Here is a 19,243-nt window from a genome sequence, read left to right as displayed (position 1 = left end):
TATGTATGAATATTTTATTATTATTATAATTATTTTTTTCGATTTTAACATACACATAATATAGTTTAGTTTCAATGGGGAGGTGTGATATTTGTGTAATATTATATTATATGTTATCGCTTATCGATAGTGGTTTGTTGTATATATCGCGCCGACCCCGGTGAATTTATATGTATTATTACGTTTCCGTCAGTGTTCGTTGCGAAGTTGTGTCGCGAACTACTACGCCTCATGACGTTCAATAAATACACCTTGTCAATAATATTTTGAGTATTTATTATTTTATGCAAATATCACAATTGTATACAGCAATATACGAACAGATTTGGTGTAAAGATGTGAAGAGAGCCTTGCCATTTGCATTCGAATGTACCTATACCACACATATATTTATCTTGAACACTTTTAAACATATTTTTTTTTAAATATTTAATCCATCACTTGTGCTTATTGTTAAATAATTATTTAAAAACTGTGTTATAATATAGGTACAGGATGTTCCACATTTCATATGACAGCAGATTTCAGCATGATATATTGAAATTATGAAAAGATGACCTATGTATGTGAAAACTGTTTTGAATCATATAATCAAAATTAATTTGATATTAATTATTATTTTTATTAATTAAAAATGGGAGATTTGAGGGGTAACTGTTAAAATTCAAATGGGAACCTATATTTTTAAAATATGATTCACATAGGATTTATTTTTTAATGAATTTTGTCGTATCATTCATAATAATGTGTCAATAATTAAAAAAACTATAACATTTGAATTTTGAATTTAATTTTTAATAAATTTCAATAAATAATGATAATAATATACGTTTGTGCTTCTGTTGTACACTTATACGGAGATGTAATGTTGTACAGCCATAATAATCTGTAAGCTATCAGTTTATTAAAGTAATAAAACATGTATTTGGTATCTTAATTGCATTTTATATTATTATGGTAGTCAAATTACTTGTTTGTATTTTTAGTAAAAATAAAAACAATGCATTAGATAATATGCCTATAATATATATATTGCACTATTTATAATCAGTGTTATTATTGGATCGGTTTTTAATTTTTTATCTTATAAATAGTTTTGAATAGGTAATTTTATATTATTTTATATTATTTATAATTTATAATAAAAAATTAGAAACAAAAATCATACAGTAGATAAATAGGCAATAGCTAATTACACCAAACTGTTGAATTAATATTATATTATTAATTGGTATTTGTTTACTATTATAGGTACCTAAAAATATTTTTGAATTTAAATGCATAATAACTAGGGCTCGGATGTATGGCTTATATGTATTTATATAAAATAAAAAAGTATGTATTAATACTACAGAACTATTTACATAAAGCACTCTAAACTCTGAAGAAAACACGTAAAAACAGTAAAATTGTCTAAATATGTAAGAACAAATTGAATAATTTATTGTGAAATTTACACCTCACGACAGATAACTATATACATTGGCACCAAAGTGATTTTATACATTACCCTGGCAGACTAAGCCAAATAGTATAGGTACTGTATAGTATAGGTATTTCAGCTAAGAAACTTCAGGCAGTATACTCTATACCGATACAGTAATTTGATTTAGCGCCACAATCTACTTCATTTTTATTCATTTATTTCAAAATGTATCTGTGCTATACGTCGTATACAGTCATAAGCGTGTTTTGTAGTGTAAAGACGTTTGATCTATTTGTGTACTGTTGGGTATTAAATGAAAATCCTAATGAACAAATTTCTCAAAAATGCGGCTTTACCCCCGTTGAAATGCATTTATTTAAATGTATTAAAAACCAGGAAAACAATTTAATATGTAATATCTAACATGTAAAAAGTTCAAAGTTTTAATACAATATTATATTACTTTGAAGTTAGTAGGTATTATATATTTATGTAGTAGTATAAAATGACGTAGGTAATCGTAATGTGATGCATAACCTTACCTATATAAGTAGCATTACCTATAGATCATATACCTTCTTCAAACGCATGTCAGATACATTTTTTTTAAATTCAGAGTGAAACGATGAATATATTTATATATATTGGTTTTATAATGATGTTTATTTTTTTTTTGATTATACTCTTCTGTAAACTCTATTTCAGATAAAAGGAATACTTACAAATATGATGTAGCACCTTTCATGTAAGGAAATAATCTACAGTCCAGATAACGTAGTCATTTTTACACTTTTTTTCAATGTTTTCCATAAACGTGAGGAATAACTTTATGATTATGACCGTCGACAAAGTTTCAAAAAGCCAGCCGATTTGTTTATAGGTACTTACCTACCTACACTAAGTTTCACATGGCAGAAACCTTTTCGTGAATACGATGATTTATCGTCAGTTTGAAATGTTATAATAACACGATTTACAATACATCACTGTCCTGTGTCGAGGTGAATAGATGAGAGAGACGATTGACTATTCAGAACGAGATGAATTCAAAACAGTTTTGCTCTGTAATCTGTCACAACTTTTATTTTGTAGTTTTTTTTAATTCGGTTAACCGGTAGCCGGTAGGTAGGATCTGTGTTGTCATTCATCCGTGTAAAGATCTTAATAGTTTCGTAGATATTTGAAGTTGGTTAAATATTTAAATATATAAATATTATTATCAAAGCACCTTCTGAAACTTTAATTATAAATATTTTAAAACTATAAATACTTATTTCTCATAAACTACTCACCCTAAATAATATATTGAAATACCTAGAAAAATATTCTGCTTTGGAATACGAAATTGAAGCTGTATGTTGTCATTTTTAATGACAACAAATCATACAAACATTTTTTTTTTTCAAAAACATTTATATTTTTTTAAATCTTGAATGTTTGATGATAAATGAATCAAATGGTATATAAGTCCACACCCGGCTACTCATACCCACACTATTTACATAGCCTCCCGGCAACAAATGTCCCAGCGGTACGCTATCGGATTATTAACATAGTCCACCATATTGAACAAATAATGAACTTGACACGTATTTGTGAACCATAATATGTATCTATATTTATAAGGAAATCCCTTTGGAATTTATTGGACGACAACAAGGTTACTTATATTATGTAGACCCTCATTTTTAGTTTGACATTTTTTCTTCCATTTAATTGTTGTATATTATACTTAATTACCATTAAAAATGTACTACCAATATTCAATACCTACACATTGTATAAAAATAGCCTCAACTGTTAAATAAATAAGAAATAAAATAAAAATATCAAGCACTACCCAGTCATTACTCATTTATTTGTGTATTATACAAATTATCAGCATACTTTGTTGTATATTGGTGACAGTATTACAGTAGGTACCTAGTTAGTTTCAAAATTGTAATTTATAGGTATGTTAAATAATTATGTATTCATATATTTTGTTTTCAATTTTTTAACTCTACTGAATTATGAACCATACAATTTATAGACAACAAAGCTACGAGGTATTGCATTGCCTATATACTAGCAAACTACAATCTGGTTCCCACCAGAAGAATACGCTTTCTTACAAATTATTTTGAAATATGATTATAAAAACCATAACCTTATTATTAGTATTTAGTATTATGGAAGGATACAATTTTCGTACTGTACTGTTACTGTACCGTATTAGCTATTAGCATTAAACCGTCTACGTCCATACTAGAAGCATACCCTACAGGTAAGTGATCACATAAAAACATAACATGTCGATGTATGTTTGACACCGAATAATAAGGCATGCGCATATGATATTTTATTTTAAGAAATATACTGAATACCCATTTTAAAATTTTTAATATGTCTCCTATTTTTTATATGAAATTTCGTATACGTAGATGTATTTCACACTACATAAATCAGCTAAGGCTAACGTACAGTGGGAAAATGAGGAGGATTCACACCACCGACTCACTCTCAAAATTAAAAAGAACATTGCCCTCCTCCCTTTCATGGTGATTAATCTTATAATTAGCCTTTTCAGACGCGTGAGGTATCAAACCATACGGGAGATTGTAAATTCCGCCCGAAATGAACAGGTAAAAACAAGGTCTATGGTAAATTCCGCCCGGAAAAATATCCAAGGAAAAAAGGTACATGTAAATTCCGCCCGAAAAAATATACAGGTACAAAAATAGTTCCGCACGGAAAAATAAATATTTTTAAACTAAGCGTTCCGTGACTGTACTATGCGACCGTACTTTTCGCGACGCGGCGCGTGTTATAACTTATAGTATTGGGAAGTCACAAAATGTTCGAACATGAGCAAAGAATAAATAGTATGGAAGTGATATTTTGACTCGTGTTAATTATTATAATTATTACTATTTTAACAATTTTTAACAATTTTATATGCTATACAATATATACGACTTATAATAATATGTGCTAATTATTGATGATTATTTTATTATGACTCGTATTTATTATTATAATTTTTACTATTTTACGATTTTTAATACTTTTATATATATTGTGCTAATTATAATGTTTAATCTATGTTATGTCAGTAATAATATGATTAATAAGACACATTCAGAAATTTGTTTATTAACAGTAATACATTTTTTCGGGTGGAATTTACATGTATGTTTCTTTACCTGTATTTTTTTCGGTCGGAATTTACATGTACCTTATTTTACCTGTAGTTAATTTTGGGCGGATTTTACCATTTTCGGGCGGAATTTACATGCGCCCAGACCATACATCTATATGTTCGTTGTAGTTTTTGAGTTGAAATAATAATATTATTTACACAATTTTAATAATGGCCTACCAAGTATTTATTTGTACAATAGAAATTATAAAACATCTTTAATTTTTACTCTATATTGAAATATATTAGTTGTTACGTACAAATTAAATTTCTTTTAAATTTAATGTCATAGATTACCAACAATTATATTACATTTTATTAAAATTTTATTTCTGATCAAACAAATAACTTTTTATCAACATTAAAAAAACTAAAGTAAATAGAAGAAAATCTCAGCAAAGATGGTCCAACTTTTTGGTAACCAAAGTAAAAGTATTATTTTAATTGTTATATTAAAATGTAAAACAAATATTCGTATTCGTTTTTCTTGTTCCCTATCATTTTAAAAAGTACTAAAAATGTTCAATTTTTAATTAATAGTTCTAACAAGATCCTATTTTCTACCAGAAACCTGGAAGTATTGATGATCAAAGTATTTATTCTACTAGAAAAGACGCAAAAAAACACACATCATTGTAAAATCAATAAATCCATCGCGGAATCTAAAAAAGGCTACATTTTTATTTCCCACCCGGGCCTCAATAAATTGGCTCAGTTACCTGAGGGACTGGTAACGGCATTGCAGCGGTTATTGAAATAAGATATTATTTAACATTCACTAATGACAGTAATATATCAATTTACAAACAAATTAATTGGTGACTACAACTATGAATACATTTATAAGTTTTTAAAAATAATTAGGTATAATAATATTATTATATTACTAAAAAAAAAAAAAAAAACAATTTGTTATAATGTACCAGTATCTCCCGAATTTATTCACAGGAAAACAAGATTGTAGTAAAAACTTAGGCTTGTTAATCAAGCTTAATGATAATTATTAATAGCATTGAATACAAATAATAGATAAATACCTAGTAGATTAATATTATTAGTATTTAATAGTTAAGGAAAAAAAGTTGATAAGAACATCGCTAAGTCAGCCATGATTTGACTCGCGAATGACTTTGTAAAAGGCATTCTGTTTTTATTTATTTTCAACGGAACCAAAACTACTAGGATCGTATGCTGTCTTGGTGACTGTTGAACGAATTTGTACGATTACTGCCGCCGTCGTGATCACAACAACGAGTAACAACTAGCCCGTGCGACCCTGGTACCTTAAACCCCCGTTTTGCCAGAATCGACGAAAAAAAACTGATTCGAAGGAGGGCGTCGCCGTCACACTCGCAAGTGTTGTCTCCAAGTGTCGTCTTACACGCGTCGCGTATGTTCACCAAATTGTCGTTCATTAGTTTCAACAGTGTATTAGTTGGGATGTTAGTCTTGATATTAGAGTAAATTGACCTATTATCAAACTTTCAGGTTTTTTTTTTGTAATCTCTCGTCGGTTTTTTACGATATTTCAATTTTAAAGTGAATTATGAAACATTATTAATACTTAACATACGAGACAATCATGCGACGGAGTACGTCCTCTTAATCAAACTGATTCAAAAAAAATATTCATTGTTTATTGTGTACTTGTTTTAGTTTCTGAGCTACACGAATTTGTTTTTTTTCTCTTCACCTTTTGGAATAGTAAGAATGCATCGATCTTCAACTTCAGCGTTGAAAGTTTTTACGAAAGTAATCTTGTAAGTACCTTGGGTGGGGCGAGGGTGACAAAAGTAAAATGTGAAACATCGAAAAAAATTGTTCTTTATGGTATATATATATATATGTTATTATATTATAGTTAAAAAGCTTGAAAATATAATACAAGATTCTTCATAAGTTGTTATAATAACAAAAATATATATAATACATAAGCATGATTTTTGTTTATAAGTATTTAAAGTTGAAACGTTGACATAATTTATCATCATTTTATAATTATTTTGTAGTTATAATTGTTTAAGATGTTCGATCAGTATAGCTAAGGGTTGAAAATTTAAAACAAGGTTATTTAGGTTATAGTGTAACCAAAAAATATAAAAATAATATAGACATTATTTTTTAATAAATATTTGAGGTAAATGATGTGGGTGCAATTAGATATTTAAACGAAGAATAACGATGTTAGTTATTTTTTTTTTTTGTAATTTAAATGTATTATTTATGGATACTTGAAACTTTTAAAGTATATTATATCAGTGCATTTTTTAAGGATTTTTTGCTAGGCGACAAAAAAATGTTTACTCAAAATAGATAGTCAATTATAGTAGGTAATAAATTCATGTTTACCCCTCATAATTATTAAAAATAAATCTTGATGTTAGAAGTAAATGGTAGGTAGGTAAAAGTTACAAAAAAGTCATAATTTATTTAAAAGAAGATAATTAATATTATATATAAATAAATAGTAAATTATATAATTTAATATTTTTATAATATAATCACTTTTCTATAAATTGAAAAGAATATTAACAAAAACAAATTATATTTAGACTTTTAAATATCATATACTATTTTTCAAAAAACTTTTTTATGAATGAACGATTTTTATATGTTTCTTGGTCTGGAAGATTGTAACGTCGTTCCTTTTTTCTTAAAAACGTAGCCACTGCTGGTCTAGGATCGAAATTTGCTGTTCCAGTGCTGTTTAGAGCAATATACATCCTACTATTAATTGCATCTCTCGAATAGCAAGACTGTTTATTGGTTTTCAATATAGTGTGGCAGGATACAGCACGTTCTGGTCCACAACTATGTGGTGTTATTGTGGCATATGCTTGTACCACTTTTGCTAAAAAATTCGTTGAGTTGCTTATTTTTAAATAGTAATACAATTTTCCTGTTGGGTCTGTAATGTTAATAGGACACGGAAGTTTATCTGTAGCATATAAACTAATAACTTCGTCACAAAAAGTTGTTACATTTTCATTACCGAAAATACCTTCAATGTCACATCTTATCGCTTTGATTGTATCTTGAGGCGATCGTGCACTTAAAAAATTTGTAAATCGTTCTATAATACTTGATTGATCATCGGAAAGTCTATTACTTAAAAATTCCTTTGCGCTTTTCACTATTTCCGTTCTAACGCTGGTTACACAGCGCTTCGTAGAAACATATACATTCCGAACTTTTCTATGATTCTTAGTACTAATAGTATCATTGTTTATTTCATCACTGTTATCGGATATTTTATCATCTAAAAACTTATTTAGTTCTTCCTCCTTACCTCCAGGATAATAATCAAGTCGGGTTTTTCGTTCATTCACCATATTTTAAGATAATTTAGCTTTTAAGTATTTTTTTTTTTAGCTTTCAACTCTCGTCCAATGTCCATCAAGCCAAATATTAAAATACTGGTCAATAATAATTTATTTTCAAAAAAATAATTTTTTTAGGAACCTAAGGACTCCGCGAACAAAAAAGTTTGAGAACCGCTGCTCTACTACTCTAGGGCCTTGGCAATCAAAATCATCCAATTTACTATTCAATATTTTATTTTATTTTATTTCTGCTAGTTTTATTCATCTCTTAATCTATAACTGTTATTAAGGACATTAAGGTACTTACCAGTTATCGCATGTCTTGATTTTAGTTAATAATTGATAAAAATGTGTATTATTGCCATGCAGCCACGATCTACGGACGTCGTCAGTCGTCACAATGCAAGGCAAATGTTAAATAACTATAAATTAATATTATTGACAATACCGTGAACCGTCGTCTGTCGCGCGTCGTAGACCGCAGTCGTATCGTGAATCGTTATTGGTGGCTATTTTTACACATTTTTGGAATTTCACGCTTATTGTTAAAATAGTATTATAATTTATTTTACCATATTCTACAATAATAAATTCATTTTGTCTTTAATATTGATAATATTATTACCATTGTTATAATCTGTACCTAGACCTACCCACAGTATGTTTTTACATAGAATAACAATTCTTCTTTAATAAATTGAGTGTCGCCCAGTCTTTAAAAATACAGTCAACTAGGCGACAAATAATCTTCACTGGGCGACATTTGTGTCGCCCAGTTTACTAGCTTAAAAAATGCACTGTATTATATGAAATGTTTTTGTTATAAATTAATTCAACCTACTGTTTTACTAATATTAAAATAAATTACTTTAGTATCAATTATAACATAAAGTATACCTATGACTATATAGGCTGACACCGTCTTCGCTCAGAATCGTTTTCGTATACAATGATTTTTTCTATCATTGAGTTCAAATTTAACAGATCCGTAATGAATGGAATAGTGGCAAACACGACACATTATATTGTAGGTACACGAAGTGGTATTCACTTTCACACATGTTTTGGTTTGTAATTGCATATTTGTAGTATTTACCTTAAACAATCTGAGACCCGACTATAGTGTTATAGCTAAAAACATGTTCACTCTTGAATGGCCTCCAAAATCTAAGTTGGTAACCTTTTTTAACTTAAATTGATTCTCATAGCTTTTATATTCCAAATTATTAATTCAAATATAAATAGTTACTAGTACAACATCTTCTAGTGTACTTACTATCAATTTATTATCATAACGATTTCCATAATGCTAAAAAATATGTGCTATTGGTATATTTATTAAATTATTTATAATAATATATTAACTTAAGTGGACCTTAAATCAATCAACATTGACTTGATAGTTCAGTTTATTTAATTTATTAATATTTCCTATGATAGTATGATGTATAGGTCTGACTACAATCCTTCTGGATTAACTGTCGTGAATGCCCTCAAAGTGGTTTTAATTTAAAAAAAATCAATGTTCAGGTTTTGAACTAAAAATCGATATCCGTCGGAGAAAATTCCAGTATGAGAGGGAGACTACCTAAAATTGGAGGATAATCAATAAAATTATATTTTTGAAATCGTAAGACAATTCGCGTAAGCTTTTGAAAAAAACAACCGGATGCAGTTCATATGCGCTTAAAATAATCTGGAACCCAATTAGTGACTACATGTGATTAACCCCCAGTGTTAAGGACGCACTGGTAGACTATCTAACCATAGACGCGAATTCGGTGCTGATTGACTTGGGAGAGATCAAATTATTTACCACCATACCTAGTTCTTACAGATAATAAATTACACCTATAAAATATTTTATTTACGAAATAATGACAACATTAAAGAAAATCGAGATAATTAGATCATAATTTCAATAAAGAATCTTTTATAACCTACTTATTATACTAACACCACTGGATAGATACTTATTATTTATTACCTTGTTTTACAATATATACCATTTCAATCATTTTTTTAAAAATATATATATTCAGTATAGGTACGTTTTATTAGACTCAAAATATACTTAACATTTTAAAATAATTCGTAATATTACAAAAGTATATATAAAAATTAAATATAAATTAAATAGACCACACCAGGTCACCATATAACGCATTATTAATTGTTACAATTTATGAAGTCGAACTGCAAAAATAATAAATAATAATATTAGGTAAGGTCAAAATGCTGTCAATTGACACGACTACCAGTTTTGATTGACGATTGTCAATTTTTTGTAATGAAACTAAATAACATTAATAAATAATGCTGTTACATTATCAATAAGACAGTAAACAAAAACCAAATCCTATTCAGCATTCTGGTTATAAATATTAAAAACAAACTTGAGTTGAAAAGTCCCGGTAGCTAAAATCAAGCATGGATTATAAATCGGGTCCGGAACTTGATACATCTGCATATTTTTTTCTATTGCTCTAATATGTTGCTTGTCTTCATAGAAATTTGATTCATGAAATATCTTAATGACGCAATTTCTATTACATTACATTTTATTTAACATTTTCAGGGAATTGTATGATTTTCAGTCGTTTTTTAGTTTTTTTGGTGCATTTTACTAATTTTTATGCATTTTGTACATTTATTTGTATTTTTCTTGTTGAAAGTTTCACTTAACTTTAAATTTGTAACACTTTCAGTTTTTATTAGCTTGTGGATTATCGACTGGAGTATATAAAATATAGTTTTATTTAATAATACAATTTGCATTAAAACAGCGTTTATCAATTTTTTCTGTATAATACGCATTTTTAATATAATTTGTTCATGTTATTTTTTAACATTTTTAATTTTTAAGTAATTTTACCCATTTGTTGTGCATTTTTTATAAATTTTTAAATCATCAAGTTCCGGGCACTAGTTAGAAATATGTAACATGACAAACCCAAATACCCATTAAGTAATTCGGTCTAGGACATTTCGGCGTGGCCATTTCGGCGTGGCCACTTCGGCGTGGCATTTCGGCGTAGGGCCATTTTAAGCAATTAGGTAAGTCACTATAAAATATAAATATAATAAATAAATAAATAATAATAAATAATAAAAAATAAATAAATAATACAAATTTAATTAAAATAAGGAGAATGCTATTAAAATTACAAATANAAATTTAAGTTATACAAAATATCACAAATTACAATATAACTATTGAGATATTAAATATTTAAATCAAAAACGAAAGTTCATCGTGGTTAAAATATTTAACTTGTGAATATTTAAACAGATAATGAAGGAGCACTATTATTAATTATTTAGAACTTATTTATTTAGATGATTCAATAAAAAATAATTTTTCTAAAGATTTGAAACGGTATGGATCATTTTTAATTGTTACGGCACTTATCAGTTATCATGAACCGTTTTAATTTTTAATCATTGGACCATTTATATTTTACTAGACTCTAGAGAGTATTGAACGTGCAAATACCAAATGTACAATCAGAATAACAGTAATAACACACTATTACACTAACTACTGACGTCTAACACACAGATTTTATCATATATCATATACTACAGACAGGGCCGGCGCAAGAAGTATTGGAGCTCTGGGCGAAACCATGTTTTGGCGCCCTTAACAAGCCCCCCCCTCCCACCTAGTTTGAGTAGTAGTAAAATTAAGTTGGTTTTTTAATAATATCTAAGTTAAATAAAATTAGTATGTATCATAACTTTAAAAACAATAAATTCGAAAACAATAAATAATTGTGTGTGTCAGACAATTGTGTCTTTTTGATTTACGCTAGACTGCGTTATTTTCGCCTTAATGTCCGAATGTGTTTTATTGCCGTGGTTTTTCTAATAAATCTAGATGTAATCGTCTAGTTTTATGAAGTTATTTATAAATCGCTGAATATAATGTGAAAATAATTATTACGACCATCTATATATTTGATTGACTCACACAAATGCGGTGGTATGCTTCCATGATCCATAGTTCCATGCATTATTTTTACATCAAAACCAGAGGTATCGAATATCGATACACTGTTTTATTCTTATACATTATAAAAATATGGAACAATTGCAGATGCATCTTCAATTAAAACGACATTAAATAATTATAATTTCAAATTGTACAGATTGTTAATGCCTATTAAAAGATAATTTAAATAAAAATAATTTACAGTTTGGCGCCCCTTCCGTGCTGGCGCCCTGGGCAGTCGCCCAGGTCGCCCATAGCTTTCGCCGGCCCTGGCCGAGATGGTAACGCCGAAGTGTCCACGCCGAAATGTCCGGATACGTAAGTAATTACGGTATTTATATATATATATGACCGTACTATGAGGGAAGTACTTTAGGGTGCTGAAGGTGCTTTACATTTTAAGGGCACCAAAGCACAGTGAGCTTTGTTCCTTACTTCTTCAGACTTCGGTCGTAACATTAAAGGTGCTATTACGCTGTCTCCATGTTAGTGTATACCCCGCAGTTCGTGTTATTGAATTGTCCCGTTATTCATCAAATTAAATAATGTTTTTTTTGTAATATAATATCAGTAAATCACTTGTCATTAATAAATTTAGATAACATATCCACATAACCTACGGTGGAATAATTTAATATATTTAGGATTTTACTATTTGGTATATTGTTGTAACGTGTTAACGATAACTATTTACGCGGAATACAGTTACATTACAGTGAGCTTAATAGCCCCTTAATAGTGCGAGTGTGCGACCAATGGTCCATAATAGACCATAACCGGGTGGCCAATATGTTTTTGTCATTTACCTTTTAAAAATAGTCTTAAGCGTGGTGGTAGTTCGATGGGCATGGGTAACTTTGATCGCGGTGACCCAGGGAAGCAAAAAATAACTATCTACAAAAAATTTTCCATTTAGTCAGTTTTTTTTTAACACAAGTTTTCATCGTTACAATTTTAAGTTATAACTCTGCCCTTTAAAGTTAAAATATCGACAAAAGCCTACGAGATGCAAGGAGCTCTTGATAAAATACTAATATTAAAGCCAAAACACAAATTTGTTTTTGCTTGATACAATTCATTTTATGTGTAAGGTAAGTATAAATATTAAATACATACCTAGGTAGATTGAAAATAATTAAATATTTTGACAAAAAATTTATGACATAAGTTATATAAGTTAAAATCAGTGTAATTTCATTGAATTATTTATTATATCATTTTTGAATTAACACTTGTCAATTTTAATGTGTAATATACACATTAAAATATTGTGAAAACGATAGTCAGTATTATATACAATTAACTGAATAGTACATAATGTACAATTGTATTTATTTAAAATATATAGGCAAATGTTATCTATTAAGGTACAATATATTGATAAAAAAAAATATTTATACATGTATTAATAATAATTCAATCTTAGTACAGTTCTTTATATTCCAATAATTTAAGTTGGACAGTCACATAAAAATAATAAACAAAGTAAATACAAACATACTAAATTAAATATGGTGGATATATGTATTATTATCAATTATAACACAATATATATTTCACATATAAAAAAAAGTTACATCTAGGAAAATTACAATTATCAATACAAACATTTAATTTTATGTAACAAACATAGAAAAGTTATAGGTATGTCAATTTAACTAACTTACATTAAATATACTTTACAACAAAACATGCTTAGTATAATATATATTGTGTATAATGTATGCATTTCACAATGCCTGATAGAAATTTGATACTTACGGCTTGGCCAAATTGACAAACACAGATATGATCTATCGTTAAATATAATTTACAGAATAATTTACCTAACATGCTCGCCTCATTTTTTCTTCAATAACATAGTTATAAAAAAACTTATGTTAAAAATTTAATTATTGCTAAAAGAACTACTTACAAGGAATCTTGTATTAATTTGAGCATTAATACTCAAAACTAAAAAATATACAAAATATTTCAATAACATAAATAGAAAGAAACTATTAAAAGTTGAAAATTTAAAATACATACAAATATCACAAAAAGAACCAGAATATTTGGAAAATTAGCTCATATCTAGCCAACGCTAATAAAAAATACAATGAAACTTTTGTGTCGCTAAAGTTGTTCATTTTTAAGTTATAACAAAAAAACGTAATTGATTTTGTCAAAAATTGAAATGTATTGTTTTTTCTTAATTTTGTCTAAAAGGAAAAGGTGGAGATAAACAATGAGTTGGTAAATCACTCTGTAGCCTGCATAAGATTGTGATTAATGATCATAATTTATCACTATATATCAATAAAGGTTGTATTACATAAAACCATAAATTGTAAAATAATTTGCTAAAATATAACTTCAAATTGTTGAAAAAACAGGTTAACACTCTCAATACATAATTTATGTATGAAATACTTAACTTAGTAATTTAATAAAATACATTAGTAACAAAATAATAAAATGTATAACAGTTTAAAGATACTTTTGAGCGAACTAAAACTCATTCGTAATTATATTTTGAACACATATTACATAATGCTATTCTATATTATAGAAAATTAAAAACTATAGTTAGTAAAACAAAGTAATACAATTTCAAATGTAATATAATAGTTTGAAAATTCACATTATAGAGTTTTAATAACAAAATTTTAATTCAATATGAAGCACATCAAATATATTATACACATGTATATAATATGTAAAAACAATTAATTATATGGTATACTTAACAGAATTATACTTTCCCATTTATCACATAGACTTCTACTTGTTTGAAAACAAACGTTATTTTTACATACAAGTATTATTTATAAATATTTCATTTCACAAACATAAGAAAAACGGGTAAGTGGATGTTGCCCTGCTGTACGTTAGGTGTTTAGAAGGTAGCTTTAATGTAGGGTATTAAATTTGAACTCGACAAATAATGATGTGATATCATTGAATACAAAAATTGATTCTGAGAGGAGACGGTGTGTTAGTCTAGGATATTTTATATTGTTATTACTTATTATCAACACGGTAGCCAGTAAGTTGAATTAATATTATGAATAATCATTCAATTATTTTTATTTTTATTTATTTTACTATTTTTTTATTATTCTTTAACTATTAGTGATGCTGGAAAAATATTAAATATACTTGTTTAAAATTGGGCTGTTTTGAAACCGAATACAACAAAATGATAGACGTTATTCTTTGTGTTAACTGTTATAATATGTAATTTTGCACAAATTTGAACTTTAAATGTCTGTAAAAGATAACTGTATTTATTAATTTTTTAGATTTTTTTAGTTACGGAAAAAAATTGCTTAAGAAGTGGAATATTGTTTTGAAGTTTTAATTCTTAGCTATAAAAATTGAAAATTGTATATATTTTTAACTACAAAATCATTTTAAATTTTCAATTTCATAAATATTTTCAACATTTGAACTTTGAATCCTTATAAAAAATTCGTAAATATGTATTTTAAATATATTTCAAAAGTCATGTATTAAAGTTTCATGCTTTTTGAAAAATCAATTAAAGTTTTTTGACGTTTATAGAAAAAAAAAAAGAAAATTTAAAATGTCCGTCAACATTGTTTAGGATAAAATAGTAATTTTATGTTTGCATTTATAATTATGTGATGTATTGTGAGTAATATAATCATGAGTTGTGTAACATTATTTTACATGATGAGCAATTCATATTTTGTCAAATATGAGATAAAAATAAAATAGTTATAACACTTATTATAAAATTACAATCAATGTTTGATATGAAAATAAAACATTAAAGTGGATTTTTTTCATGATTGAAATTGTCTAACAAAAACCTGTACCTCATGGAGATAACTCATGTAGAAGTCCTGGGTTATCCACAATCAACCCAAAAAAATTGTTGTTACACACAAAAATTTAAAAATAATTGAAACAATGTTAAAATCAATAGTAATAGTTAATATCACATTGTATTTATTAAATTGTTACACAAAACTTATGAAATGTTTATGTGAACATTAATGTTAATATTTAATTTTAGATTAAATCAACGATCAGAAAAACTATAACACATTAATTATCTAACAACGCACTTTTAACCACCAATATGTTTAGAATACAGTTTTTATTTTTTTAATAAATCATGTTTTCTACAAATCAAAAAATCAATAATGTTTAGTTTACACTTGTTTGCATATATTTCAGATTTTTACATTTCAGGCAACCTAAGTGGGAAGGCTGGACAAGTCCATGCAATTGAGTTAATTTTAAGCAGGGGTTTAAGTTGGGGGGGATGCAGGAGGACTCAGCCCCTCTGCCTCTGATGGTGGTTAAAAAGTGTCCCCTTTAACAAATTAGGATTTTATACATTAGGTCATTCGACATTATGCATAAAATTATATATGTAAAACTAATAATTCTAATAAAATTATATGGAGACATTAGTCCCCTATGAAACTTTTACCTACTTTAAACCCTGATCTTAAGTTCAGATAATAACTCAACAATTTTTCAAGTTTGTGTCTTAATTCAACAATGGAAATAATTTACGGTCACATAACTTATAAGGGTACATACAAAAAATTTGTTTGATTTTAATTAATCACAAAAATGAAAAAGTTATGTTTTTGTAAACAGTATTCAAACAATTAATTAAAAATTAATTAGCAGATATTAAATCTATATACTATACTATACTATACCCTATACTCTATGCCTAGTTAAAAATAAAATAATAATACCTGTGAATTAAGCAGATTAGCTGAAACTTTACTGATTTTATATCAAAATTTTTAGTTCTATTCTAATTGTCTATTTAGAAATTGGTCATTGTTGTCTGGTGGTTTGCTGATGTCTGATATTTCTAGAACAGTTTAAATATTGTAGGTATTTAACATAGTTACTACAAAATGCCATAATAATGTAGCTGTTACTATAACATAATGTTATTAAAAAATATAATTCTAAGATTTCTATTTGTTAAATTCATTACCTGTGTGATGTTAGTTTCGTTTATTACATTGTTATTGAGATTTTGATAATGATAGTATGAATTGATTCCACTTCCATTTTGTTGTTTTGTAACAGAAACCTTTTCTACACATTTCAATTTGAATGATTGTGTTACTTGTGTTCCGCATGTTATTTTCATAACATATATTGTAGGTGTTTGGTTATTTTCATTATAAAATATTTTCATGGTGTATTTTAAGTGCTCAATTATTGGAAATAAATGTGACCCATACATAAAAGTAGTAGTTCTAAGAATATTACGAGCATCAATTCTTGGTTGAACACATGGTGACATGATATTATAAGGTATACAAGATACTAGTCTCAATTCAGTTGGCATTGATGATATTATTGTATAAGGTCTTGGAAATTCGAACAAAAAAAGATTTGATGTAGTCAATATTTCAATAACAGGACATGCTACAGGTAATAATATTCCTGTATCTGGGGTTGATGTCGATAGAATTTCTGATATTTCTTCTTGAACTAAGTGAAACGGATTTACAGAAACTGACAGTATCGGACTAGTTATTGATTGATGTACACGAGAGTTTGCCTTTGAACATTCTTTGGACGAAACCACACCAGGATCTATAATGTCTTTTAGCTTAGTATGAATGTTCAATGATGCATCAAATTGGTCCACCAAATTTAAACTTGAAATACCTACAAAAATAAACATGATTAATTCATACTGCCAATAGTCTATACTAACTAACATTCAGTGATGGAAAAAAAAATGTGTTTAAAAAGGTTATCAATAACAAATATTCGGTTTTAAATGTTTTAATCAATATCAATGTAATATAAATAAAACATTTCCAAGTAATGGAAAAATATAATAATTTATGTTACATTATTAAATAGTTAAATTTTAACTCCATATACCTATTTTGTTATGTTATGGAACTAAGATATAATAAATTGTGATTTAGTGTGGTATTAATTAATATGATTAAGCTATGATCACTTAACAAGCATCCGATGAGATTTTAGTTTATTTTTTCTTCCACTTAATAACAAACAACAGGTCGATAGAGTTAAGTCACACTGACAAGCATAACATTATAATATTAGCATTATATTCTAGGTAGACCTTGTCTGAAATAGCATTTTTTCGACTACTATAAGTAATAAGTGCGGCTCACCAGACTTGAATTATAAGGCAGTAAAATGTCAGGTATTTCGTTTCGTTTAAGTAGGTAGGTACTTTAGAACTTACTCATTGCAATAACGTGTGTTGACACGTCTTCGCGTTCGGAGTTTGCGAACAGTGCATATAGCCGACGAGCACTGTGGGAATAACGTAGCTAACTACGCGGTTTTCTGGAAGACGTAACAGGTAAAAGACCGCGAGTGTACACTAAATGTCACTAATGGTCGGAAGTGGACAATACTGTAGAATATTGATGATTGTCGTTCGTCTGACGCGTCCAGCACTCCGGCCGGCTAGATGTCGGCTAATGGCTAATCGAAGGTCTGTAAGTCACAAGCGAATCAACATCATATTACCACCAAAAAAGTGACTAACTTAGTAGTAAAGATTAATTAATCAAACCAAAAAGAATGCCTTCAACAGTTGTTACCTCTTATCAATATTGATGGTGGGCAGTGTATCCGGATTCCGGATCCCGAGCTCCACATAATCGATGTTATATGATTTATTGGTCATAGACAATAATATTATTAAAAAAATATATCTTAAATTAGGTATATAAAATAATTACTGTAAAACAACGATTTAATGCTTCTCGTGATACAACGATGACTAGGTGAATCTTTTTGCGTTACACAGATAATATTAATATATAAAAAAGAAAAATATATAGTCCGTTATCGCGGTTAAAGATAATATCCTTCACCGTGTTCGTTATCAACGTTTTCCCGCCGTTGGAATACCCGTCATGGTAACCCGCAAAGTAGATTTTTATTCCAATCAATGTATCCGACAAACTACGATTTATTAACCAATCTTGTCACTTTGATAGCACGGTTTGAGCAAATTAATATAATGTATTACAATTATGAAGTAGACGTGTCGAGTATTAGAAGAGTTACGTACCATTTTATATTTTTATCTGAAAATTGTACTATCATAATGAGCTGATTATAAGAATGATATTTAAGTTTATGATACTATTTTAATTAGGATTATTGATGTATTTAACTAATTTTATAAGAAAAAAGTAATAGCTGATCCACCTTGAACGGCAATCGAAAAAAAATCCCCGTAATAAAAAGCAACCCATACGTTTTTCAGTAGGTGTATTCCTAACTAGTCACGGCGTGTTTCAGTTCTCACGGCACGCCTCACCAAGATGTTT

General features: G+C 27.9%; 1 protein-coding gene across 2 annotated transcripts; it reads right to left on the bottom strand.

The window, feature by feature from the left end:
- Positions 1 to 16,604: 16,604 nt before the first annotated feature.
- Positions 16,605 to 18,701, bottom strand: LOC111035702. Of its 2 annotated transcripts, XM_022317426.1 has the most exons (4): positions 18,506 to 18,701; positions 18,142 to 18,398; positions 16,900 to 17,585; positions 16,605 to 16,770 (listed from the first exon to the last, which is right to left on the bottom strand). In XM_022317426.1, exons 2-4 carry the CDS (start codon positions 18,143 to 18,145, stop codon positions 16,723 to 16,725), a joined length of 738 nt encoding a protein of 245 aa, XP_022173118.1. In that variant the 5' UTR covers positions 18,146 to 18,398; positions 18,506 to 18,701; the 3' UTR covers positions 16,605 to 16,722. The 2 variants fall into 2 exon arrangements, with proteins under 2 accessions (XP_022173118.1, XP_022173119.1); XM_022317427.1 differs by lacking the exon at positions 18,506 to 18,701 and having other exon boundaries at positions 18,142 to 18,446.
- Between the last annotated feature and the right edge of the window lie 542 nt (positions 18,702 to 19,243).

This window comes from Myzus persicae, unplaced genomic scaffold, assembly GCF_001856785.1.
Source record: "Myzus persicae strain clone G006 unplaced genomic scaffold, MPER_G0061.0, whole genome shotgun sequence".
NCBI classification, from domain to species: domain Eukaryota; kingdom Metazoa; phylum Arthropoda; class Insecta; order Hemiptera; family Aphididae; genus Myzus; species Myzus persicae.
The sequence above is the reverse complement of the archived record's forward strand: the minus strand, read 5'-3'. Positions and strand labels throughout refer to the sequence as shown.